This window comes from Oncorhynchus mykiss, chromosome 4, assembly GCF_013265735.2.
Source record: "Oncorhynchus mykiss isolate Arlee chromosome 4, USDA_OmykA_1.1, whole genome shotgun sequence".
NCBI lineage: Eukaryota > Metazoa > Chordata > Actinopteri > Salmoniformes > Salmonidae > Oncorhynchus > Oncorhynchus mykiss.
This window is the reverse complement of record NC_048568.1, coordinates 19,257,434-19,283,167: the sequence shown is the minus strand read 5'-3', so window position 1 is coordinate 19,283,167 and position 25,734 is coordinate 19,257,434. Positions and strand designations below refer to the sequence as shown.

Below are 25,734 nucleotides of genomic sequence, written 5' to 3'. Positions count from 1 at the left end.
AGAGGAGAGGGGATGACGACACTGTGGGGAGTGGAGAGACTTTGGAGAGGAGAGCCGAGTGTCTCTCTTCATTAGTAAAAACACTAACAGACAGTAATGAAGACAGCCTCCCAGGCAGTGCCCTCATTAACGTGATGATACCCCATTAACCCAATCAGCCCACTAGTCAACTCCCTCTGCAAACTCAATTACCCACGGGCTCACACCGGCACATATAGGCAGTTTTTAGGCACACACACAAGCAAAAACACACAGGCACACATGCACGCAAGCACACACACACACACACACACACACACACACACACACACACACACACACACACACACACACACACACACACACACACACACACACACACACACACACACACACACACACACACACACACACACACACACACACACACACACACACACTACAGGCACTGAAAGAGAGACTAACATATTACTAACATCCACTGCTTGGTTAGCAGAATTCGAGTTTCAGGGTCACCCTGTCCTGGTAGAAACCTAATGAGAGCTCACTGCTGACGGACAGTCCGGAGGAGAATAATTATGAAAAGGATTTCCTGGAACGAACCAACAGGAAGCAGCTCATATTCCGTGCTCCAGAAACCACATGCAGCTGAGAGCATAGGCAGGATGTTAGTCATAAGATTGGTGATAGACATAAGGATGTGTGTGTGGTAGCGGGGGAGGGTTATAGGACAGACACTCCTCTGCTATACTGTATAAAATGCAAGCTCTCTGTCTGTGTTGTGCATAGAAGACACACTAGAAGAATTTCCCAAATAGCCTTTGAGCATTTTCACTGTAAAATTATTCCTAGATTGATTCATTCAAATGAGAAAAGTGTTTTTACACTAATGTCCCTATTACTAGTTCTAAAAAGGAAAAGGGTAGTAGGTGAGTTCTTCAGCTTCCAGAAATACGGTAATATCTATATATACACTGACACATTTTCGGTATGTATGTTAACTATGCACAGCTAACGAGAGGTCAAATACAGAGGTTAAGGCTGTATCTCCAGCGCTGGGCAGCTGGGAACACATGACCTACATTTACTGTTGCTGTGATAGTCAGCCGCACCATCTTACTACCATCCCCCACCAACCACCACGCTACAGCTGAGTCAGATGAATCTGGGAGACGTGGTCCAACCAGCCAGCTTCTCTGTCTTCTCTGTCTCTCTCTCTTCCACTGAGGGGAACTCTGGCCTTAATTATCCCTGACGGTTCATATTACACCCATCGCCCCTCCGTGGTAGCCGCCCTGGTTTCAGACGGGGAACAAAGGGGGAATTCCATGACATGATGCCGTTCCAGACGGAAGCCAAGCCAAAGCAACACAAACGAGTTGAACGCTCTCTCAGGGATGACCTCGGGTCAGTCGACTAGAGAGCTTATCTATTGTGTTGAACATTTTCAACCTAACAGAGTTCAAGGATACAGTATACTGTACCCTACAATTCAGAGTATTGTTCAAAGACTTGTGAAATATAGTATTTGGGCATCCACAGGGTTACATACAGTGTTGTAGATACTAACCGGGGGAAAATGTATGAAAGGAGGGCAGTGAGGCGTCGAGTAATCAAGTTTGACACATATGCCCTCTCATGTCTGCCTAGAGGAGAAAAATGTGAGAAAGTAGGACAACAACATGGCACCTTCATCCTCATGTCTCGGCCATGTTTCTCCAGCTCCTTCCTCATGTCCTCTCTCCCCAGGCGGGCGGCGTTGAGCACCAGGTACTTCCACTCGATGGGCTGGAAGACGTGCGGGTCGTGGGGCACGTACAGGCCGATCTTCACCTTCTTCAGCGTGTGCTGGTAGCGACGGTACGAGTCCTCGAACTCCATCACCAGCTCGCTGAGCGTGCGGAAGGTCAAGGCCTTGTCCATGAGGTCTTGGCGGCGGCTCATGCCCAGCGTACCATAGCGTCCGTTGCAGTAGACGCCCAGCACCACGTGGTGGAAGTGGTTCCCTGAGAACTGGGTCTTGAAGCTGATGGGGAAACGCTCCACCGACGTCAGCCCGTTGGTCAGGTATCTGGGGTGACCATGCTCAAGGACGTTAACTGGCATCATTAGCAACAACAACAGTTTCAGGGAATTTAATGCTGTCTACTGAATGGTTGTAATTATATACACAGAAAGAGAGAGCAAGCGAGCGAAAGAGAGAAAAGAGAAAGAAAGAAAGAAAGAAAGAAAAAGAAAGAAAGAAGAAGGTAAACGCTAAAGCATCATGGTTAAAGGGGTTAGCATCAGTAGTATAATCAACAACAACAGTTTCAGGGAATTTAATGCTGTCTACTGAATGGTTGTAATTATATACACAGAAAGAGAGAGCGAGCGAGCGAAAGAGAGAAAAGAGAAAGAAAGAAAGAAAGAAAGAAGGTAAAAGCTAAAGCATCATGGTTAAAGGGGGTAGCATCAGTAGTATAATCAACAACAACTTTTCAGAGATAAATACTCCCTAATAATCTCCTGAATGGTGATCACTTGATGTTTACGAGAGAGAGAGAGAGAGAGAGAGAGAGAGAGAGAAGGGTGTATCCAAGCCAATGTTAAGCCCACTCACAAATTCATTAGATTATTTCCAGAAACTCATTAGCTAACTGGCATTGGCTGTTTTAATAATGGAGAAGCAGATTTAGTAAGAGTGGCTTGTCTTTGAACCCAAACACAGCCACACTCACTATATCTCTAAATCAAATCAGCTAATGGAGGGAGTGAATGAGAGGGTTTGGAGCTGACAGGTGTAACATTCATTATATCAGTTTCATTACAGCGGACAGACTGTAGTACATCTCTGCACAACATAGGATGGGATACTATCACAAAACAGATACATTTCTTTCAAACAAAATTTGAGGATACAGTATATGCATATTTCATTCGAAAGTAGCCAGACACTCAAAGACAGTTATTCCTAAAAGTCCCAGGAATAAATAGCTGTGGTGTCCTAACGTGGCATCTAGTGTCTCACACAATGCACACCAGGCTAGCCTCTCCCTGGGGCTTATACTCTGTATGTGGCTCCCCAGAACTCTTATGTAACTGGCCTGTGGATCCACTGCAGCGTGGCTGGGCGGCGCACGATGCGGCAGATTTGACAAATCTGGCCTGCCCAGGAGAGAGGGGGGCGGAGGGGGACACGGCAAGCTTGGAGATGGGTTATCTGGGACTGTCCAGGTCCCGAGGCAGTAGAGGCACTACAGTGACACACACAAGAATAGGAAACTCCACTGTGTGTATCAGTGACCTTATGACCAGTAAAAAGCAACTGGCAGCCCCACTGACTGGCCTGAGAAAGGGTCAATCAGATCAGAGTTTGACCCACTACCAACCATTAGCCTCAGCAGTACTGACCTCATCATCATCCAGACATATATTATGCATATATGATCTATGATCCACTCATCCGTATCATCATCAGTAATGTTGTTTTCAATAAGCAGGCTGTTTTCGCTGCACCCTCACTCTGCAGAGTTGTGCAGTAACAATAACACAATCTAGCTGCTACTGTGGTTGAGATAATACATTGGATCTGAGAGAGGGAGCACATTTCAGCATCAACTGACTGGTTTGTGGCTTGGCTCTGTTTCCTCTCAGCTACCAGCAACCATCTATTTGTATTTTGTATCTCTCCACACCAAGCCCTCTCAATGGCCAGAGCGCCTGTCCGTCATCTTCACATCCCGCCCGCCCGCCCACCCCTAACATCACAGCACTGTACTTTCATTAAATAATCATAGGGGCCAGCCGACCAGTTTAACAGGTGCAATGGGGATTCCCTTCCACAACATACATAGTTAAAAGGCATCTTTGTAGCGTCCGTGTGCGGCCACGAGTCATGTTTCACAAGCAAGATGCCTGTAGAGAAATATTCACAGAGGAAGCCTCAACTAAATAAAGTGGGCATATCCCATTTGAAGAAGAGAGCTCTTGAGGTTTGAGAGAAGAGTGACAGGTATTATTTAAGATCACCACAGGACAGGAAGCACCATGAAAGGAGGTTATGGTAGTTGACATCAACACTTTGATCAGTTACACTCTGTGTTCCCATGAGAAACAAACCCAACGTTGGGAGAATACAGACAGACAGCAGAAATAATCACCCTCAGAAAGACACTTTGTTTTTTCACAGAGTAGGGAGCGCAGTGCGGCGGCGGTTTGCAGAACGTTGGTGTGATTATTCATTGAGGCGGCAGTTAGAGCAACAGAAAAAAGAAAGCCCCTCTGTCCTCCCCTGTGGTAGCTGGGTCTGTCTACACTGTACACACATACTGTACACACACACACCCACACACACAGAGTCCCCCCATTGCCTCTCCTTACTGAATGCCCCATTAACTAACTACAAAAATATCACATATTACCAATGATGCACGGCATGCGATCCACCCCAACCCCAATAGTAGCATACTTCCTCTTATCTGCCACCAGGCAAGAGCTCTTTCCATTACCTGGGGAGGATTATTGTTGCCATAGAAACCAAACCAAGCGACGTATGACTATAAGGCCTGTGTTTACTAGCTCCAGCAGTACTGGCTCATGCTGCTTTAACACCTGAGCTGGGAAAACTCCAGGGAGGCGTTGCAAATATTAATGACACGCCTGTTAACTGCCCCCTAAGCCCTTCTCCAACAGAACAGCATATCTCTAGGTATATGACAAACACTCTGTCAGTGTTTGGAAGATTAAGATACATGCTTGCTCGGTTGCCATGATGCTGTGTGTGGAAGATGGCCCATAGTAAATATGATCCACGATGCACCACTGTTTGGTCAAGAGGAGGGTCAGCACTTTAGTAAAACCATCTGCTGCCCCTCTTGTTTTTTTAAACCAAATATCTATCATTAAGTGAAAGGCGAAACCAACTCGCAATAAACTTTTAAACATTCTGCTGGGATAAGACTGCCATTGACCCCTGATCCAGTACATTCACTGTTTTCTAAAGTATTAAAATGATATGCCCTCATTCACCCTAATTCTTTGACGTTCTATCAATCCTCGTAACAGGCAACAACAAAAAATCTGTTTAAATGTGTGACAATAATAAGAGCATACATAGTTCCATTACAAATATGTCCAAGACCTGATGAAACGGAGTTATTCTTTAAAAAACAAACATAAACTCTGTTTCTCCTCTCTGCGATAAGCATCTTAGGCTACTGTACTCAGAACCTCTTATCTGTAGTAGAGGAATCTGCCTTGCGGGGGACCTACTAATGCGCCAAGTTACTGGAGGATTCAGCTCAACACAAAGACAAGGCTGTAGTAGTTGATCTGGAGGGAAACATAGGTTGTATCATAAGAAAACACGAGTATACAACACTCCATCTACTAAACCATTCACAGAACAAAACTAAGAGCCATGCTGTAACAACTGAGTCTCTAATTTTCTCACTATTATCTGAACATATCAACTGGTTCTGTATCTTAGCATACAGCTTGGCTGGCTCTTTCATCTAGGAGACCAGAGAATGTCTGTTGCAAGTCAAAGCATCATTGAGCTTATCATCTTTGTCAATGAGGGTTAACAGGTTTGGTCTCACCTGACAGACTTGGACTTGAGCCTGGGCAAAAACTGGCCGAATAAACATTGTTTCCATGTCACTTCAACCAAAGAATTCAATGTGATAACGTTGAATCAACGTGTAAAACCGATTGGATTTGAAAAAAGTAATTAACGTAAAAGAATTTGGTATTTTTAACCTAAATCCAATGACATTATGACATTTATTTAATTATTTCATATTGAATTCAAGTTAATTGACAACTAAACCAACTGTAAATGAAAACTAGATGTTGAACTGACATCTGTGCCCAGTGGGATAAACCGAGAGAAAAGCCTGTCAAGTCAACAGACACAACAGACACAGCCTTTTTCTTCATGAGACCAGCTTGCAGTTTTGACTGAGGATAAACCTGTGCCCCTGAGAAAGATCAGGCTCGGACGTGACAGTAACCGTTTGTGAAAAGGGCCAGCAGCCAAGCCGCTCTAAATGGCAATGTGAGAAACGCTGCAGAAACTTTGCTCTGCCTGCCTATATGCTAGGAGGGAGGTTCACCTTTGAACTTTCAGACTCTTGTTTCCTAGCAACTGGGGCATCTGTGAGTCTTACTGGCCTAAGGGGGATTATTAAAGGGAAAGGGTATACCTCGTCAGTCGCACAACTGAATGTATCTAATTGATTTCAGGGGTTTCAACGGGCACCTCAGGACCAGAAACAGATCCGCTCTAACTCCCTTGGTTAATGTGTATCTCCGACTGTGCCTGCAGGCAAATAAAGGATACATTCCAAGGATGACAGCTTCAAGGCATTTGATTGGAAGAGATTCCCTGATCATTTCTCTCGCAGTCTCCATCAACCTGAAAGAGAACAAAGATGATTGTAGTGAATATTCTTGTTTCATACAAAGTCCCCTTTGGTGCCTTATACGAACAATGACACAGTGGTGTTATTCAAACAGGATAACAACAGACCCTGTTTGATTGACTTCAAATGTGTCATGTACAAGCCAAGTACACGAATGAAAGCACCATCTTCTAAATACGATGACCCCTTTTACATATTTTTTTATTTTTAAATGTCCTGGCTGTCTTTGCAGAGTACATGCACATAGCATGTGTACTCTGGGTAAAGGACACAGCAAGAGGCAGAGGACAGCTATTTTCAACATATGAACTGGCCTATATTCTTCTACAGACAAATTATGTTGTCTCACAGAGTAGTGGGACCTCTCTTCTGGCTCGGCACAGTGGCAGACACAGGAAAGACACAAACACGAACCAATTGAGATACCACAGACACACTTACCCACACAATGGTCTGGTCTTCCTTATCTCAAAGAACTGAGTTCCTGTGTGATTGTATCTGACAGACAGTTAAGGGGCATTCAAAGGAGTCTGCAATTATTTACAACGGCTGGGCGAGAGGGGAATGGTGATGTTTCTGATATCAGGTTGATGTAATTAATCTATTGTAGGCTAGAGGTTTATGAATATCCGAGAGAAAAAAAACTGTACCTCAAAGACCTCATTGATTACATTTCCCCCCCCCCCCCCCCCCCTCACTGTCATGTGTCAAGTCTAACTGAAACGAATTTGAAAACGATGGCTACTCTCCATCTGAATGTGTCTCCCGCAGTTAACAGAGTGAAGACTATAAAGTACTGTGACATTATTTACAGACCCACGGAGCACCTGTGGCTACAGTATGGCAGTTGGTGCACCTGTAGCTACAGTATGGCAGTTGGTGCACCTGCACTCCCCTGGCTACAATCACAACAAATTAAGCCCACCTGAAAACGTTGACACAGTGTTAGTTAGCTAACACACTGCATACATACTGTGCAACCCCCAGGGCTCCAGAGTGAATTAAACAGTGTGAAATGTGTCACGGATCTGCAATGAGCTATAGGAGGACATTGTGCCCTAAAAGGAGCTGTGGTTTCTCTCTTCTCAGCGTGTTCTGTGAACGGGGGATGAGAGGAGGATAAGGGAAGGGAGGTGGCAGGTTGAGTGCTCGGCAGGGAAAGGATACTGCAGTGCCTTCATGTAGTTCTGGATGGCCAGCAGCCAGGCAGGGACAGACATGGAGGGCTTGAAGTTGGGGACTGATGGCACAGGGTGCTGTGGGATGACAAAGAAAGACTATGTTAGATTGATCTTGGTGGTGGTGGAAACATAAACATGTGGCAATATTGAAGGCCTTCTAATGTACAGTCATTGAGTTAGTCAGAACCAGAAAAACAAATGTGTGTGTGTGTGTGCTCGTGTGCGTGTGAAAAAAGGTGACCCAGTAAACTAAACGCTATGTAATTTCCTCAGGGTTGTTTCTCTTCTCAACAGAGCTGTTAAACTGAGCTTATCTGAGGAGTCTGGTGTCATGCTGAAGACAAACAGTTTAGCCCTCTGTCTCAGTCACACAAACCCTACTATGCTCTATTTGGAAAGCCTGAGGTGATGGATCAAACTAATGACAGAGTACCATGACCTAAACCCAGAGGGAAGACATTTCCTTTCCAGGATATTAGTAATTCTAGTTAATCATTGTTAGGTCTGTTTCTCTGATCAATCAATGGCACACACACACACACACACACACACACACACACACACACACACACACACACACACACACACACACACACACACACTGATCCTTTCAACCAGGTTTGTGTAGTATCTGACTCAACAGAGAACAATACAGCCACTAGATCAGCCACAGGTACAGAGAAAGAGGGTGTGAGAGAGATAGCAAATGTGTATATTTTGTGTGGACAGGAAAAGAGAATCCCAAACCAATCAAGGTGAGATGAGAGGATAAGATAACCCCAAACCAATCAAGGTGAGATGAGAGGATAAGAGAAACCCAAACCAATCAAGGTGAGATGAGAGGATAAGAGAAACCCAAACCAATCAAGGTGAGATAGGGATCATCAGCCCTCTACCACCTACAGATAGGTCTCATCAGCCCTCTACCCCCTACAGATAGGGCGCATCAGCCCTCTACCCCCTACAGATAGATCTCATCAACCCTCTACCACCTACAGATAGATCTCATCAGCCCTCCACCCCCTACAGATAGATCTCATCAGCCCTCCACCCCCTACAGATAGGGCTCATCAGCCCTCTACCCCCTACAGATAGGGCTCATCAGCCCTCTACCCCCTACAGATTGGTCTCATCAGCCCTCTACCCCCTACAGATAGGTCTCATCAGCCCTCCACCCCCTACAGATAGGTCTCATCAGCCCTTTATCTCCTACAGATAGTGGTCTAAGCTCTCGCTCATCACACAGGCTAATTTCAAAAGCTTTAAATCAAAGCTGTGCAAATGAGTAAGCAAAAAACAGTGTAATATTCAGCAGTTAGTTGCGCTGGGTCTTATTTCTCAATAATCCCTCACACAATCCCCCTGCCAGCCCTATCTCCACTGTGGAGAGCCTGGAATGGAACATAATTCTGCTGGGTCAGGGAAGGAGTACAGGGGTATTTCTTTCTTCTCTCCCTCTCTTTATCTCTATCTCCACAGTAAACGGAGGGATGGGAGGATGAGGATAAGTGCTGACTGAGGAAAGGATTTCCTTGTGCTTGGTATCAGACATCTTCTCAAAGTGTAGCCAACCACATCACATATAGAAAAGTAATAACACAGGGCCTCCCGGGTGGCGCAGTGGTCTAGGGCACGGCGAGACTCTGGGTTCGCGCCCAGGCTCTGTCGCAGCTGGCCGCGACTGGGAGGTACGTGGGGCGACGCACAATTGGCCTAGCGTCGTCCGGGTTAGGGAGGGTTTGGCTGGTAGGGATATCCTTGTCTCATCGCGCACTAGCGACTCCTGTGGCGGGCCGGGCGCAGTGCACGCTATCCCGGTCGCCAGGTGCACGGTGTTTCCTCCGACACATTGGTGCGGCTGGCTTCCGGGTTGGATGCGCGCTGTGTTAAGAAGCAGTGCGGCTTGGTTGGGTTGTGTTTCGGAGGACGCATGGCTTTCTACCTTCGTCTCTTCCGAGCCCGTACGGGAGTTGTAGTGATGAGACAAGATAGTAGCTACTAACAATTGGATACCACGAAAAAGGGGGTAAAAAAAAAAGACACACAGAAAAAAGAAGGATAACCATCTCTGCAGTACTCCACCAATCAGGCCTTTATGGTCGAGTGGCTAGACGGAAGCCACTCCTCGGTAAAAGGCACATGACAGCCCGCTTGGAGTTGGAGCCAAAAGGTCTGATGAAACCAAGATTTCCATCTTTGGCCTAAAATGCCAAACATCACGTCTGGAGGAAACCTGGCACCATCCCTAAGCTGAAGCATGGTGGTGGGAACATCATGCTGTGGGGATGTTTTTCAGCAACAGGGACTGGGAGAATAGTCAGGATCGAGGGAAAGAGAAATTCCACAAATTAACTTTTAACAAGGCACACCTGTTAATTGAAATGATTTCCAGGTGACTACCTCATGAAGCTGGTTGAGTAAATGCCAAGAGTGTGCAAAGCTGTCATCAAGGCAAAGGGTGGCTACTTTGCAGAATCTCAAATATAAAATATATTTTGATTTGTTTAGGACTTTTTTGGTCAGTACATGATTCTATATGGGTTATTTCATAGTGTTGATGTCTTCACTATTATTCTACAATGTAGAAAATAGTACAAATAAAGACAAGCCCTGGAATGAGTAGGTGTGTCTTTTGACTGGTACTGTATAAGATAAAAGCAGGAGACAAATTTCCATCTCGCATGGAGTTATAAAGTGTGTCTTATTTTAGTTCTATTCTCATTTAGATGCAGTATTAGTGTTGAGAGAGAGTTGACAGGAGCGCAACACACAATGCTCCCAATTCACCATGTGTAATTAGCTGTCTGCCTGCTCCTCTTTCTTCCTTTCCTTTTCTCCAATCTGAAGAAGAGGAGGGCGCCCTGCGGAGCTCAGAGAACTACCGGACCTAAAGGCAAGAGTGTGTGACTCAACTTAATTCCTTATTATAAAGGTGTGAAAGACTTCTTATTAAAAAAAGAGGACAATTACACAGAGGGAAATGGAGACAAGCTTTGAAATGTATATTTCAGCACCACAGTAAGTGGGATAGTATTAACACCTGGTGACCTGACTGAGCAAGGCTGAGGCTGGCAATGCATGGTCTGTCTGTAGACGTACCATACGTTCCTCACAGGTGGACAAGTGGGAATTAAAAAGTAGTTCAAAGAGGGATTTCTCCCTTTCCGTCCAGCCGTCCCGTCTGTCTGTTCCCCAGCTTTAGAGAGGTCGTGTGGGGGTCAAACAGGCCGCCCGCCCCCTGTGTGGTGACTCTAATCTAACTTTACTTCCCCAGGGGACATCACTGAAACCTGATGGCGACAGCCAAGATGTGACTGCAGCACCAAAGACCCTGGGCATCTGTCTCTCTCAAGAAGATAGTTGGGCATTGGTCAGAGACTAGGCCTGTTCAGAGCATGATTGCTTACGGTTTTCATGTGATTACCATAAAGGTACCATAAAACATTCGATTGAACCTTCTCCCATTGGACTGCATGTGAAATAAAAACAAATACATAAATGATTCTTCATTCAGTAGCACCACGTTTGGAGCTCAGTTCAGACTAACCAAATCCTATTGTGATGCAATGAGGTGCACATGAGGTAAGTTTGAAACAGAATGGGAGGCTGAAAGCCTGTTTTGTTTCCTGTAAAAAGCCTGTTTTGTTTCCTGTAAAAAGCTTTTTGGAAAGTATTATGCCATAACAGATTATCCTAGACTCAAATCCGAGATGGTGGATTAGTTCGCTCACAACCAACCCCTTCAAATTATCAGGGCAAAGTAAGGGCACAGAGCTCACACAGTGGTGTTACCATTCCTGACATGGCATAGTAATGTTACCATAATATCAATAGAGCAGAACATAGAGAAATACAGTATTTCAGGAGACCGAGAGTCAAATCTGCTAACATCTTACCAACATGCCATATGGGTGGGCCAGTGGAACCATGAATCAAGTTTCCAAAACAATGAATGACTACAGGTAAATACAGAAAACCCTTGCAAAAATTGCAAGGAATGAATGGATCACGAGGCACGCTTTAATCACACCTCCAGCCCTCAGAGTATGCTGCAGGTTGACACTTCACAGGCTTTTCTCTCTGTAGCCTATAGCTCTGTATGCATACATGTGAGTTCCACAGACAGCAGTGCAATGCTCCTTCTCTCCTCCACACAGTTAGCCAGACACTGGCCCTGAGGTTATCCCTGAGCTGCCTGTAACACTGCAGAACACAACTACCATTCACCTATTCACAAAGACACAGACTATAGATAGTGTTTGTGCTGGTTTATTCTTGAGTGGAGAGGGTTAGATGATGGACAATGGTATATAATGGCATGAGGGAAATCCCACAGGACTGACCAGGTCTACAGGTTACTGTTATTGTGGACTGCCAAAGGGTTGTTCATAAGACACTGAACCTAAAAGCAAGTTTCACACTGTCCCTTGATGATGCAGCACCAAAGCAGCCCCTGGTCATAGCTCCAACAACTAGTGCAGAAGCAGCACCAAGAATGGACACAGACCGTGGCAATTACAAAGGTTCCTGCGTGCATTGTTGTCATATGCTTTATATAGCTGACAGTGTGCTATGAGTTTGGGATTTGCCATCACATGCACTAATTGCCGGCGTACAAATGAGTAATGCTCCAGAGTCTCCTTTCTCAGCACAGTCCCACTCCCACCATTGTGACAGAGAAAGAGGCTCTCAACACTGATCCCTGCTTGGCGACACTCAGTCCCGGTTATGTCTGGCCTCTGATGAAATTACTCCGGCAATGTAGTGTCCTGTTGGATGCCAGGGCAGGCTGAAATAATCTGCATGCCTTAATGCTTCATTCCTCAACAGGATAATAAGGAAAGACTTTCAGGAGGAAATCTTCAACTCATCCTGTTATGGTTCTGTGAACGGTACTCTCTGTTATTATCGATGCATAGTCACTTTAACAACTCTACCTACATGTACATATTACCTCAATTACCTCGACTAACCGGTGCCCCAGCACATTGACTCTGTACCGGTACCCACTGTATATAGCCTCGCTATTGTTATTTTACTGCTGCTCTTTAATAATTTGTTACTTTTATTTCTAACTTTTCATAGGTATTTTCTTACAACTGCATTGTTGGTTAAGGGCTTGAAAGTAAGCAATTTACTGTATTCGGTGCATGTGATTTGATGGATTCTTTGCATGGATGGAATTGCAAATGATATTTGTTGAATTGCAATTTGAAGCATATGTCAGTGTTGGTTATTACATGGTAATTGCACAGGATTTTTAGGACAATATCACTGCTTATCAGTCTAGCTTTGAGGCTATACTTACTTTGGGAAGGTATGCAGCATTCCTTATCTTGCTGACCATGTCTTGTCCATCGGGGTGTACTTTGGCTACATGAGTCCACATCCTCTCCCAAGTGACACCCTCAATGGGAAAACCAGTTCTGTTCACGTAAAAGAGCACACCCCCATCTTTCTCATCTTCTTCTCCCGATGAACGTCCAGCGTTGTTGGGGGTGCTAAGGGTGGCAGATTCAGCGCCCGGGCTCGAGTTGCAGTACGTACTGCCACTGGTACTTTTGGATCGGTGCCTCCCCATCTTAGCTGCAGGTGAACAAGTGCTAGTGGCGTTGGGTCCAGTCATCGTTCAATTCAAAAGTGGAGGTCCTTGCAGATGGCAGCCCGCGATGATTCCACTTGCTTTTGTCAATAACCCAGAATTCCTATAACATGTTGCTGTACCAATATCCACTCCCGTACGTCCAGATAACGGTACTGCAATCACTCAAATAAACGAAATTAAGAAAAAAATCGCATATGTCAAGCTTTTTTAGGTAGAAATGCACCAGAAAAAATGTGCATTTCATATTCAGCTAAGCATAATCTTTACTCATTAAAAAGGCTGAAAGATCCCACCAAGTAATCAAACCGCAAAGCATAGCCTACTTAAATACCGCATAGTGTGTGGACCATTCATAACAATGTAGTTTGCTGGTTACCCGTAGTAGAATATTCACGGCTTGGCTCGCTCCTCTTTAACTTCATCCTTTGCTCAGAACACTGCCGGAACGTATGACCCCCACAGCTTGAGACAACCCCTGCAATGCATTTCGATCCGTTCGTAGTCTACATATTTCCCCAATATCGAGTAGGCAATTCGAAAGCTTTGTCCTCATTATGAAAACTCCTCTTTGGTAATTTAGTCATCCATCACATGGTTAATCTTTTTCTTAAATGATGTCACTATGTTGTTCTGTCTATAGTAACCCCGGCAGCCAGACGCGTTCTAAATTATTTCATTGGGTGTAGCAACAAAGAGAGGCGGACTTAAGTAGAATTCATACCAAATAAGGAACTAATCCCTTGCTGTGATTGGTGGCGATAGCGGATGAGGGCGTCAACAAGTGAAATTTGCAACAAATTGATTTTTTTTTTCTTACCATCGGTCAACACTTTTAAAGTCGTACTGTCATAAAGGTTGTTACAATGTAACAACTTCACACTGATTCAAGGTAACCAGTTGGTGTCTGACGTGAAATGGTCAGTGGCTATTCAGAAAGTAAACGTATGGACATACTTACATATTGTCCAAGATGATCAAAGGCTTGGTTGTTAATGCATAGAAACAATACATATTGTTAAGTGATAGGAGGACATTTTATTTATGTATCAAAATAGCCTACCCTAGCGGGATATCAAGGTTAGGCCTACTTGTTTAGAAATGTGAGAATATGCACTCCAGCAACAGGCTAGTTGGTCAAATATGCACATATTCTGGACAATGTCAGCCAATTCTAATTGGGTTTTTTAACTTTCTCTACACGTTTTCAACCTAGTGCTAGCATTTCAATCACTTATGATACTGTCACAAAAACCATAATTTGTTGGACCATCAAGTTATTAGAATACAGTATGCTTATTAAATATATTTGCATAATGGTCACCACATGAGGAAACCGTTGTTACAATGTCTAAGTCATTACTACAACTCTTCTGTAACCACCTCATTGACTCCAAGTAATAAAACAGATACAAAATAACAACAACCACTGACAATACTGAGCGGAAAATAATTTTATTGTATTGTTTTCACTTTCAACTGACATTATCTACAGATAAGCTAGTATCCATGTGGCCCCTTTCCACATACAAAACTCAAAGGACAAAAAAAACACAAGCAATACAAACACCTTAGTTTTACAGTACACTCTGGGGCACTTTGAATGGATTGTGCACATCATACACATTATGTAGCATCTGCAGGGTAACAGTGCTGGCACTGACTATACTGTGGATTACATTGCTAAATTATAATCACGCTGTCAGAGACTTTAGATAGCGGCGTGTCAAAGTCATAAAATAGTAGATGGTTTATTGTCACATACACCAGATAGGTGCAGTAAAATGTGCGGTTTTACAAGGTCAGCCATAGTAGCACGGCACCCCTGGAGTAGGGTTACGTGCATTGCTCAAGGGCACATTGATGGATGTTCTACCTTGTCGGCTAGGGTATTCGAACCAGCAATCTTTTGGTTACTGACCCAACGCTCTAACCGCCAGGCTACCATATGGTGTATTGCACATACACTACATAACCAAAAGTATGTGGACACCGCTTCAAATGAGTTGATTTGGCTATTTCAGCAACACCCGTTGCTGAAAAGGTGTATAAAATCGAGTACACCGCCATGCAATCTCCATAGACAAACATTGGCAGTAGAATGGCCTTACTGAAGAGGTCAGTGACTTTCAACGTGGCACCATCATAGGATGCCATCTTCCCAACAAGTCAGTTCGTCCAAATTTCAGCCCTGCTAGAGCTGCCGCAGGCAACTGTAAGTGCTGTTATCGTGAAGTGGAAACGTCTAGGAGCAACAACAGCTTAGCTGAGGAATTGGTAGGCCACAGAAGCTCACAGGATGGGACCGCTGAGTGCTGAAGTGCGTAAAAATCATGTCCTCGCTCTCAACAATTACTACAGAGTTCCAAACTGCCTCTGGAAGCAACGTCAGCACAATAACTGTCTGTCGGGAGCTTCATGAAATGGGTTTCCACTTGGTGGTGGAGAAATAATGGTCTGGGGCTGCATTTTATGGTTGGGACTAGGCCCCTTAGTTCCAGTGAATGGAAATCTTAATGCTACAGCATACAATGACATTCTAGACGATTCTGTGCTTCTAACTTTGGGGCAACAGTTTGGGGAAGGCCCTTTTCTGTTTCAGCATGACAATGCCCCCATGCACAAAGTGAGGTCCATACAGAAATGGTTTGTTGAGATCGGTATCAAAGAACTTTACTGGCCTGCACAGAGCCCTGACCTCAACCCCATCGAACACCTTTGGGATGAATTGGAACGTCGACTGCGAGCCAGGCCCAACATCATTGGGCGAACTCACTAATGCTCTTGTGGCTGAATGGAAGCAAGTCCCGGCAGCAATGTTCCAACATCTAGTGAAAAGCCTTCCCAGAGAAGTGGAGGCTGTTATAGCAGCAAAGGGGGGACCAACTCCATATTAATGCCCATGATTTTGGAATGAGATGTTCGATGAGCAGGTGTCTACATACTTTTGGCGATGCAGTGCAAATACTGTATTAAATTAGTTCAGTTTGGATGTACTCATTCTTAATTAGGGACAAATAAGAATGAGTGTCTATGCAAGGATTCCATTTAATAACATTATTAATTTCAGTGGTCTTTGAAATATCAAGTGCTTGGTAAATGGAATACATCTTAAGTAAGATAAATAAATCATTGAGACATAACTACATTGCTATATAAGATGTAATAAGTTCATTATCAAAATTTTAAAAAAGAAAGGAAATGTTATGAATGTCCATATAGAATGGTACTTCTTCATTATTCAGAACTAAGTAAAATGCTAGAAAAGAAAGGAAAACATCTGTCAACCAAATAAATATTTTTTCTCGTCATAAGTAGCTAAATAATAACATTCGCTCTGACACTCAAATATGAATAATTATAAGCACATATCCTGCAGGAAGCAGGATAACATATAAACAAACGCCTGTGGATTGGATCTTCTGATTAATGATTGGACGAGAGGAATTATTCCTGTTAAAACAAAGGAAATACAAGAGCCAATATAGTGGTTTAGAAATGTGCTGGGAGATGGCTACTGGGCATAGTCCTTAAAGACACAGAGTGAGCTATATAAGCTCCTATGAAGGTTTGGAGATGTTTGAATTGTGATGCTACAGTCATTATGACTCCTGTTTGTGCTTCATCATCCACATAGCATTCTTAGTATTTCCACAATATCCCTCTAGGTGGCGCTGCTATACCATTAGCTACCTATCTCGGCAGAACAATTATCTGTGCCATGTATTCAACAAACGTATCAATGTTTTAACACTTTCAAAAGCATTCATGTTAGTAATATACAGAAAAGTAGACTGTGCATGTTGCACATTTGACATATGCCTTGCACCTTGTGTGTCATATTTGGTCCATATATGTACGAATGGCTTAAATCTCAAGACAAGAAGTAACAATGATCATCCTCACAGGCCGAGGCAGGTCAGAGATCCTACATTCTATGCTCCCGTGTGGTTCTGTATAATGCCTTAAATAGGTTTAAATAAGCACCAATTCATGAACCAGAGATGATGGTGATTGTAGAGACAGTAGTGGATCATCAAGCAGAAGAAGCAGGGGGACTATGGGAAGTCTGAAAGGTGTATTTGAGTGCTTATAGTTTTACCTGTCTGTAAACAAATCATGGCTCAGCTAAAACCACTACAGTAAAAACATTATCATAATAACACATTACAAGATACAATCCAGAGAAAAGGGAGATTTCAAGTAACCTCAGGAAACTTTGTTGAATGCGCTGTAGGCCTCCGAAATGTTCAGTAGATTGTTAAGCGACCTCTTTGGGTTACAGTGAGGTCTCCTGGGAAAAGCTGACTGATGTTTCCATCTTGGCGCCATTGGTTGGCTTGTCTGATAGGCACTTAGTAGTGACCTGAGACAAGAGGAGGAAGATATCTTTAATTCAAGTCTTACATAGTCCTTTCATGAGAAGAGTATTCTCATCACTCAAGTGGCTAGTAACAATGGCATAAGCCAATCACTGTTCATTAAACCAACACAGTGAGGTGCATAATCACAGAGCCAAATTCTAACATCATAGGGCATCTCAACTGCCTGAAGACTATTTATTAAAAGGTTTTATTTTCTTTCACTCTGCTCTCTGCATGATACAGATTCACATTAGACAAGCCCGGCAGAAAGACTGTTCTGTCTTTTGATGTTTACCGGGGTCTTGATGTGGGCAATCTCATGACATATGAGACAGCTTCAAAATGGCTGTCAATGTGAAAGAACAAGCAGACTAGTGACCTGACCTCTGTCGTGTGATACATCATTCAAGGAAAAGGTCACAAGTGATTGAGGGGTTGACCTTTCAGCAGAAAGAAAAAAGAAAAGAGAAAATCTCTCTGAGGGAAAAGGAGAGAACGTGACTTACTGCTTGAAGAGTTTTGCTGTCAATGCCCATGTTGACATTGTTCCTTTTCAGTTCTGATTTTATTAAGGCTGAAACAAACAAAATAAAGTAATTAAGAGAGCCTCAAACAATATATAAACATAAACATTTGTGGCGTAGCCTTCATAGTATTGTTATGTATTTTATTGTATTCTATTGTATTCTCAGTCTGTTTCAGTTTTCATAGCAGAAGGGGAATCATATGGAAGACATCCATACTCCACAGAACAGAGCAGAACAGATGAGTGCAGAACAGATCAGAGCAGTGAGCCAACCAACCTGTGAGAAAGATACCCAGGAAGATCCAGACACAGAGGAACAGGTTCCCAGCCAGGGGCCTATAGTTTGTTGTCAGTTTCCCCTGGATCAAAGTAAAAAGAATCCCAAAGATCTGAGGGAAGAAGGTAAAATGAGAGTGAGAAAACATTGGACACCTGTATTTTCTCAATGGTATACAAGGATTATACTGACTGACAAAACAGATTGTCTTCCCACTTGGCAGAGAAGCTTAAAATGTATGAAGAATCAGAATAGAAAGTATATAATGTGTGGATATATACTTGTTTGAAAATGGGTGTGGTTAGGGTAAGGTTACACAATATACGGTTAAGAGGAGGACACATTTTGTGTTTTGTATGAGAATGAACAAAAGTATTTACCTGAAAAAATCTCTGTAGGCAGTCACACATGGTTCCACAAACAATGAAAAAGACTTGTGATTGTTAGCACGTGTTTGGGGCTTACCTGTGCAAAAGCATTAAGGAGACCAGAGGATGTCCCTTCTGATTCAGGATATGTAATTTCAACCCCAAACTCAAAGCCAAGCGGAAGGTAACCTGTCATGAAGAACCTACAGAATGACAAAATCATATCAGTGAACCATGGCTGCCCTCAGGGAAAACAGACGGCTTTATCGCAATGCCGTTGTTTTGGTTGAACATAGCCTCTGGCCACCACATAGGTAATAAAGTGGCATTGTGCGTGTGACTATTTACCTTCAAAACATACAAGAGCAAGAGGAACTGGTGACAAAATAAGCAACGACAAGAAAAAGGAGGTGCCTGTTTTTTAAACGCCATACTGTTCACTAGATCTTCCTGTTGGCACAATGTTGACACTGGCAATTACAACTTTATTACTTCTTAATTATCATTTCAAGCACTTATTTACAACTTTAGAACAAACCAGGTCGTCATGGTCGACAAGAAAGGGTTCTTAATTGACTTACCTGTATGAATAAAGGTGAAACAATACAAAAAAATACAAAGAAGGGTTATCTTACCCCAGCACCCCAGCAGTGAAGAACACCAGGTAAATACGGTTGAGGTTCAGAGTGAAGCTGAACAGCACCATACCAATGAAAGACAGGATGTACACTATCAGAGTGGTCATTCTGAGGAACAAGCACAGGACAGAACATCGTTGGGAATAAAAGTGGATGTTCTATACAGAGGCTCACAATTGAAGAGGGAAAAGGCCGGTAATCGTGGGCAGGGAAAATGTACAACGTCACTCTCACGTTCATCATTCTCTCTATGTCTCAGGGACTTACTGCACATAGCCCATATAAGTTGACTTTGTAATGAATGACTTCATAGCTTGCTGAAAATGTCACTGATTCTAACCATTGGTTTCATTCCCAACCCAGCACCTGTATGAATAGCATATCAGAACGCATCACAGTTCTCCAGAGGATAATAAGTTAAGCAGAGGGTGACTTTCAGAGCAAATGAGAATGCTTAGTCATGCATGTGAGAAATCTCCCTAAATCTGATTACTAAAACTGAGTTGCATTAAGAGTATGTTACTACAAACCTGTGTTAATTAGATCTGAACTGGCAGGACATCATTTTTGGAACGTACAGCAGGCTGCTTATCTAAAGGATGAGTTGGAACTCATACACTTCAGTTTGTCTTTACAACACTTTCCTTTCTAGTAACCGCAGAGTACTGTATGTCCACAAAAAAGCCACCGCAGCGCACAAAGCCTCCAGAAATAACCGTAAGGCTTTAGATAGACATACTGCAACTGCCTTCTGCAACTCACAATTGCATCATGTGCAATAGTTTAGTAACTGTGTCACCGAAGAATGCAGTGATTTATGTCACTGGCAGTTGGGCTTGGGGACGGTACCTACTTGTAGGTTTTGGTGTGGTCCAGCCACAGTCCACAGATGATGGAGCCCACCATTCCAGCCACCACCAGGGTCAGGCCAATCCTGCCTGCATTCAGCTCCTGGTTCTGGGGTGAGGAGGTTGATGTTAGTGGAGGGTACAGCAGGCTTTTCCTGGGACATGCGTCCCACTCTCATATTCGCATGAAGGGCCACCCACCAAAAAAGGGCCACCACTCATCAGAAAAGCCATTCCGTGACCCAGGAAACAAAACTGCAAAGTTTCAACATCATTACATAGATAGCTTTTTGAATATGTGGTTGAAGACTTGTAAAAGTTTAACATTAGTTCAATATTATGCATCAGAGGTACAATTTCGAAATCATAGCGCATTTTGGGTCATTTCTCCCAGAAACATTATGAGGTTGACATGTCACACATGTGACGCTGTTCATGCTTACAGAAAGCAACATATTTATCGGAACAGAGGAATCCCAAAATAATAAAAGATTAGAAGTTGTTTAAACGTGCTAAATGAATTTTTCTCAGACGCCAAACCAGCGCTTTTTGTAGCTGTCGGCACCTTGAATGTTTTGTGAGCTGTATTAGCTAGCGAACGCTGTGCTGCCTTTAGTTCGGCTAGCAGGAAAAACAAAGCAATGATGGCCTTGTAGGCTAAATATATCTGCCAAAGCGACTTCAATTAACTGAGAAAACCAATGCACATGGTTGAAATATATTTCCTTATTTCAGGGTTCATCTGGATCAGTGAAGGACGGGTAACGTGTTGCTTGACCTTATGCAAGGGCGAACACTGAACGGACAAACAGTTCTCTGTTCTGTGTGCCAGTGTGCAACAAAAGTAACCAAGGTGAAAAATGGCAACGTCAGAACGTTGCTAGGGAAATTACCCTGTGATTTCGATGCTAAATATAGTAACTTTGATTAAAGATTGCAGTTTTACACGTTCTGAATGAGACAGTGTTACTGTTCATAATATTATCTATATGTTTGATGGGTGGCTCTTGGACTAACATGGCTAAAGCGGAAAAACTCACCAGAAGCGGGCAGGCAGAGCAAGCAGAGATAGGCGAATGGAAAGGACAGGACAGGCAGAACAGTGACTACATGCTAGCAGGATAGTCCATAACTCCAATCATCTTTGCTGATAGGGATGTTTGGTTTCCATACATGGATGAATTGGTCTAATTTAGCATGTATGGTAAAACCTCAACCCATAGCTACCTCTTCCAGTTCAAATGAGCTCTAAAAAAACGTTAATAATGACAACATTTGTATTGTTTTTTTGTGTGTGACTGCAGCGCCTGCGATAAAACGCAAAAATAGAGACACTTTCTCACTGAGCGAGGCGTCAAAGCAGACAACCCACCCGCCCTCAATTGGGTCATTATAATTCAAAACAATGTATTCAAAAATAGATCACATACACCCCTTGCATGCTTGCCTTTGGTGAGTTTAGGCCATAAGCTAAAACTTGAGGCTCAAGAGGACACCAGACAAAATATGGCCTGGATGCATGCATACTTTAGAAAGGACAGCCGCACGCTCTAGGAGCTCAGATGCAATACTTTAATAACCAACGTTTCGACAGCCAAGCTGGATGCATGTATAACCTTAAAGCTGGTCACATGGTCTGTCGGTTTAGGGGGTACAGTTCAGGGATTTATGGAAAGTCTGGTGGGAAAGTGATGTTTACATCATTTAACATTTTACAGTGAGAGGAGGCTGCTACTAGAGTTCACGGAATGTTGCTTGTCTTTCAGTCTTTCAACCAACCCTGACTGTCTCTCTCCTCCAAGGGTAGCAGGCATGCGTGAAAAGTGGTTATGAACTACAAACAGGAGACAATGGATTCGTGCCCTGTCGTGGTTTGAGCGCTCATTTAACTCCATCTGTTTCCAGAGAAAGCCTTTTCCATTAAGTGTGTTACTTTTGTGCCGTTCCAGAGCTTGTGTTTGATCTAGCTATGCATGTAGTAAATCAACCCATCAAATAATCCTGATTTTCCGTAATTGGAACACACATTTTGTACTCCACTTACCTCGTAACAAGCCATAATCATCTGATTGAGAAGTGTTGACACAGAGTAGAAAGAACCAGTCATGATACCTAAAAGAAAATGTATTTATTTGACTGTTTTATCCCGACATAGTGATAAACTTCAATAATCTGTATAGTACACACAAAACCATGAAGTTTAACTGAAGACCAACAAAAGAAACTCAAATTCAAAAAAAGGATTAGCTAATAACCGGACTGAGCACCGACTGAGCAGTCAGTCTGCCTTGGAGTGTATGGGGTTAAAGACAGAATGATCTCATAATGAACAACTATGCCCAGGAAACAATCAGTGGAATGGACAGCATGCTACAAGAGACTTTGAAGGACAGCACACAGGATAATTGGCCTAGCCCCAGATCTGTGTGTGCTTTGGTCAACACCTCAAACTTTCATTGTCATGTCATAAACTTTGTGACGACAACAAACACAACAGATGAGTTAGCTAAAGCACAGACCTGAGTCCAGGCTACTGGCAAGTAGTCAGGTGTCTCACCATAACTTTTCAGAAGCTTTAGGTTATTGCACGTAATACAGAAGTAATACCATAGTTATAGTGTAGTTACAAGATAAGGTGTAAGATAAGGGAAGATTATAAGTCAGGTGTCTCACCATAACTGATGAGCAGTAGGATGAAAGGTTTGTTCTTGAACAGGTTGATGATGGACTGTCGGTAGGAGTAGTCTTCAGGAGCACAGTCAAGTAGGACAGCCTGAGCTTGGCTGGGAGGTAGTGGGGGTCTGTCTTCCATGACTAGGAGCAAAGAGACACAGACAACATCAACACGTTTGTCTGGAAAGTAGTGGGGGGTCTGTATTTTATGCCTAGGAGAGAAGTGGCATAGTCAACACTAACACTGTATTTACAGTTTTACAACATAATGGACAAGTGTTTCTCTGTTTCTTGCTTCAAAAGCACTCAGTAGCATATGACTGCAATGACTCCTATGCAATCCTGGTTTACGTTGGTATGTTTGAATGGTTGGTATGTTTGTATGGTATCCGTAGCCTGTGGAAAATATAAGTGCAGTCTTCTGGACCTATGGAGTTTGTTGCTACAGTGACTATGATGTGCTGTCCACCGGGTGCATTTCAGATGGCCTGACAAGGCTCGTCTCAACTGAATTACCAATTACAGTCAAGATGAACAGAGCAGTGGAGACTACAGCCGTCCCATAAAACATAACGCTGATGTTGTGTCCCATCAGCTCTATGTCTTCCACGGTGTTGGGGACCAGGACAGGAGGAAGCAGGAAGCCAATAGCAACGCCCAGCTAAAGAGGGATCAGACAAATTCATCAATGTCACACATACTCCATCAAAATACAGAAATGTCATTTTTAGACAGCAGTAAAACATGTCCACAGCATTAGCCTGTAACGTTTACAATGTGATTAGGCTAAAGGATTCATTAGGAGCCCCTCATCACGTGACTCAATAGGCCTACACACCTGGTTACCTAGCACGGCTGTTGCACATGCGGTAGACACCTCCTTCGGGCCAAACCACACTGATGCAATCCTAGAGGGCAGCCCGAGGATGAAGACTTGGGCTACGGAACATATGATCTGTGCAGTCACTGTTACACCGAAAAGATCGGTCCGGACGCTGGCGCATTTCACCCACGCACCGACGCAGTTCAAGCCCGCGCCCATAAGGGCTGTCAATTTCAGTCCTTTTTTATCCAGTAACCATGTTGCGGGGAAGATCAAAGGGACATACGCCACCATGTATACAATTGACAGCCAATCGATCTTGTCGCTGGATACATTGTAGAAGTGGGCGAAAATGTTGGTGATGATGCTGTACTGGATCCATTGAAATGCGTTGACGAGGGAGTAGAGGCTGAACACAGCTAAAACGGCGAATCTTCTCCAAAAGAGCTTAGTTTCGATACATTTTTCATCTCCAGGAAGCATAGCCTGTTTCTCATCTGGAGGTATCTCCTGTTCCAACGCCTTCGAGTCCAGTTCTGTCAGATGTGCCGCTCCATTCGTTAGTTCGGAGTACTGATCCCCGGTTGGGACTACTCCGTTATGCACCGGCGTCTTGATGTCTATTTCAGATGCGTTGTCAAGCCGCAAATGCTCCTGTACTAACTCGCCAGCCACCATGATGCTGGGCCGACGTTGCCTATCTCTCTATACCTTATAGTCAGGAAGTACGTTTACACAAAATAGGGCAGAGCCAACATTCAGTCAGTAGGTAATACAACAACTATTCATACCGTTTAGAAAAATACCTTTAAAAATGTTGTTGGCTATCTGTATTATTGGCTCTCATATAAAGCGCCTTCTTTCGCATGGTAGCCTATGTCGGTGGCGCTTTAGTGGATGTGCAGGGGATGGGGGCAGGGTGCATTTACATCACACAACTCACACATGGAGGCCTTCCGATGATGACTCTGACCAATCAAAATGCAGGATTTGGAGGGCTCTCCGGAGGGAAGGTGTTATAGTAGCCCTAACTCTACAGTGCGGTTATATTCGCACCGGTCTATATGCCTGGTAGATGAATAAAAAATATTGTGATAATAATTTGCTGTTATTCAAATAAACTGCATAATTTCCTAAATAGCATTGAGGTTGTTCAAAGGTGGAATCGTTCGTTAGTGACACATGGTCTCCTCAATTATCTCTCCCTAATCCTAATTTTAGTTAAATATGCTGCCTAGCCTATTGGACACTCGCACTAGAAAGCTAACGTTTAGACAATGTGTAATGAAACCATCCACCTCAATGACATAGGCCAAAAAAAAAAATATTTGCTCAGTTAATTGTAGGCCTTAATAGCTACAACAGATGTATAGATGGGATGTTACACTTGTATCAGGCCAGGGCGTATTGATGCATTTGAAAACGTGGGTCTTCAACTCATCCTCAGATTTACCCATTTTCAAAAGGTTACTTTTCAAGAGCCACTGGCACATGTAACTCACTTCCACCATAATGACCACCATCATTTAGTAATTGAATTGGATCTGTACGATGTCACAGTTAGCTTTGTTGCGCGACATTCTCAGGTTTCTAAATCCATGGAAGCCGCAGCGGGGTAGAAGGCACAAAAAAAGCGCCCATTACAACACCTCATTATACACCACATAATGTGGCTGCTATTTGCTATAGCGCAATGGCGACCCATCATTCAGGGCAGGTGGAGCAGAACCCCAGCTGTTTTAGCCCCACCTGTGTAGCTAAATATATATATATATTTGGCCTGTTTTGCATGTTATTTTGGCATTCATCTGTGTCATGTATCAGTTTGCTAACAATGTCAAAAACAAAATACAGTGCATTCTGAAAGTATTCAGACCCCTTGACTCTTTCCACATTTTGTTACTTTACAGCCTTATTCTAAAATGGTTTCAATAGTTTTTTCTCATCAATGTGCACACAATACCCCATAATGACAAAGTAATTTGAGGAAATGTATTAAAAATAAAAAATTAAATATCACATTCACATAATTATTCAGACCATTCGCT

The 25,734-nt window shown here is 43.3% G+C and overlaps 2 protein-coding genes across 3 annotated transcripts in view; both read right to left on the bottom strand.

Moving 5' to 3' along the window:
- LOC110522251 (tubulinyl-Tyr carboxypeptidase 2) overlaps window positions 1-13,834 on the bottom strand; it is a 39,627-nt gene extending 25,793 nt beyond the window's left edge. The window contains exons 1-6 of one of the 2 annotated variants that reach the window (XM_036975824.1): window positions 13,549-13,834; window positions 12,876-13,324; window positions 7,554-7,642; window positions 6,828-6,884; window positions 6,305-6,379; window positions 1,669-2,050 (exon numbers count right to left, since the gene is read on the bottom strand). In XM_036975824.1, coding sequence (XP_036831719.1) covers window positions 1,669-2,050; window positions 6,305-6,379; window positions 6,828-6,884; window positions 7,554-7,642; window positions 12,876-13,193 — 921 coding nt within the window. In that variant the 5' untranslated portion in view covers window positions 13,194-13,324; window positions 13,549-13,834. Of the gene's footprint in view, window positions 1-1,668; window positions 2,051-6,304; window positions 6,380-6,827; window positions 6,885-7,553; window positions 7,643-12,875 lie in introns of both variants that reach the window. The other variant, XM_036975823.1, reaches the window with a different exon arrangement.
- Window positions 13,835-16,003: 2,169 nt separating this feature from the next.
- LOC110522250 (feline leukemia virus subgroup C receptor-related protein 1) lies at window positions 16,004-24,608 on the bottom strand. The gene is made up of 10 exons (XM_021600482.2): window positions 23,702-24,608; window positions 23,380-23,524; window positions 22,864-23,004; window positions 22,235-22,302; window positions 20,196-20,299; window positions 19,340-19,450; window positions 18,802-18,907; window positions 18,337-18,448; window positions 18,040-18,107; window positions 16,004-17,535 (listed from the first exon to the last, which is right to left on the bottom strand). The coding sequence occupies exons 1-10, from the start codon at window positions 24,362-24,364 to the stop codon at window positions 17,449-17,451; spliced, it is 1,605 nt and encodes a 534-aa protein (XP_021456157.2). The 5' UTR covers window positions 24,365-24,608; the 3' UTR covers window positions 16,004-17,448.
- Between the last annotated feature and the right edge of the window lie 1,126 nt (window positions 24,609-25,734).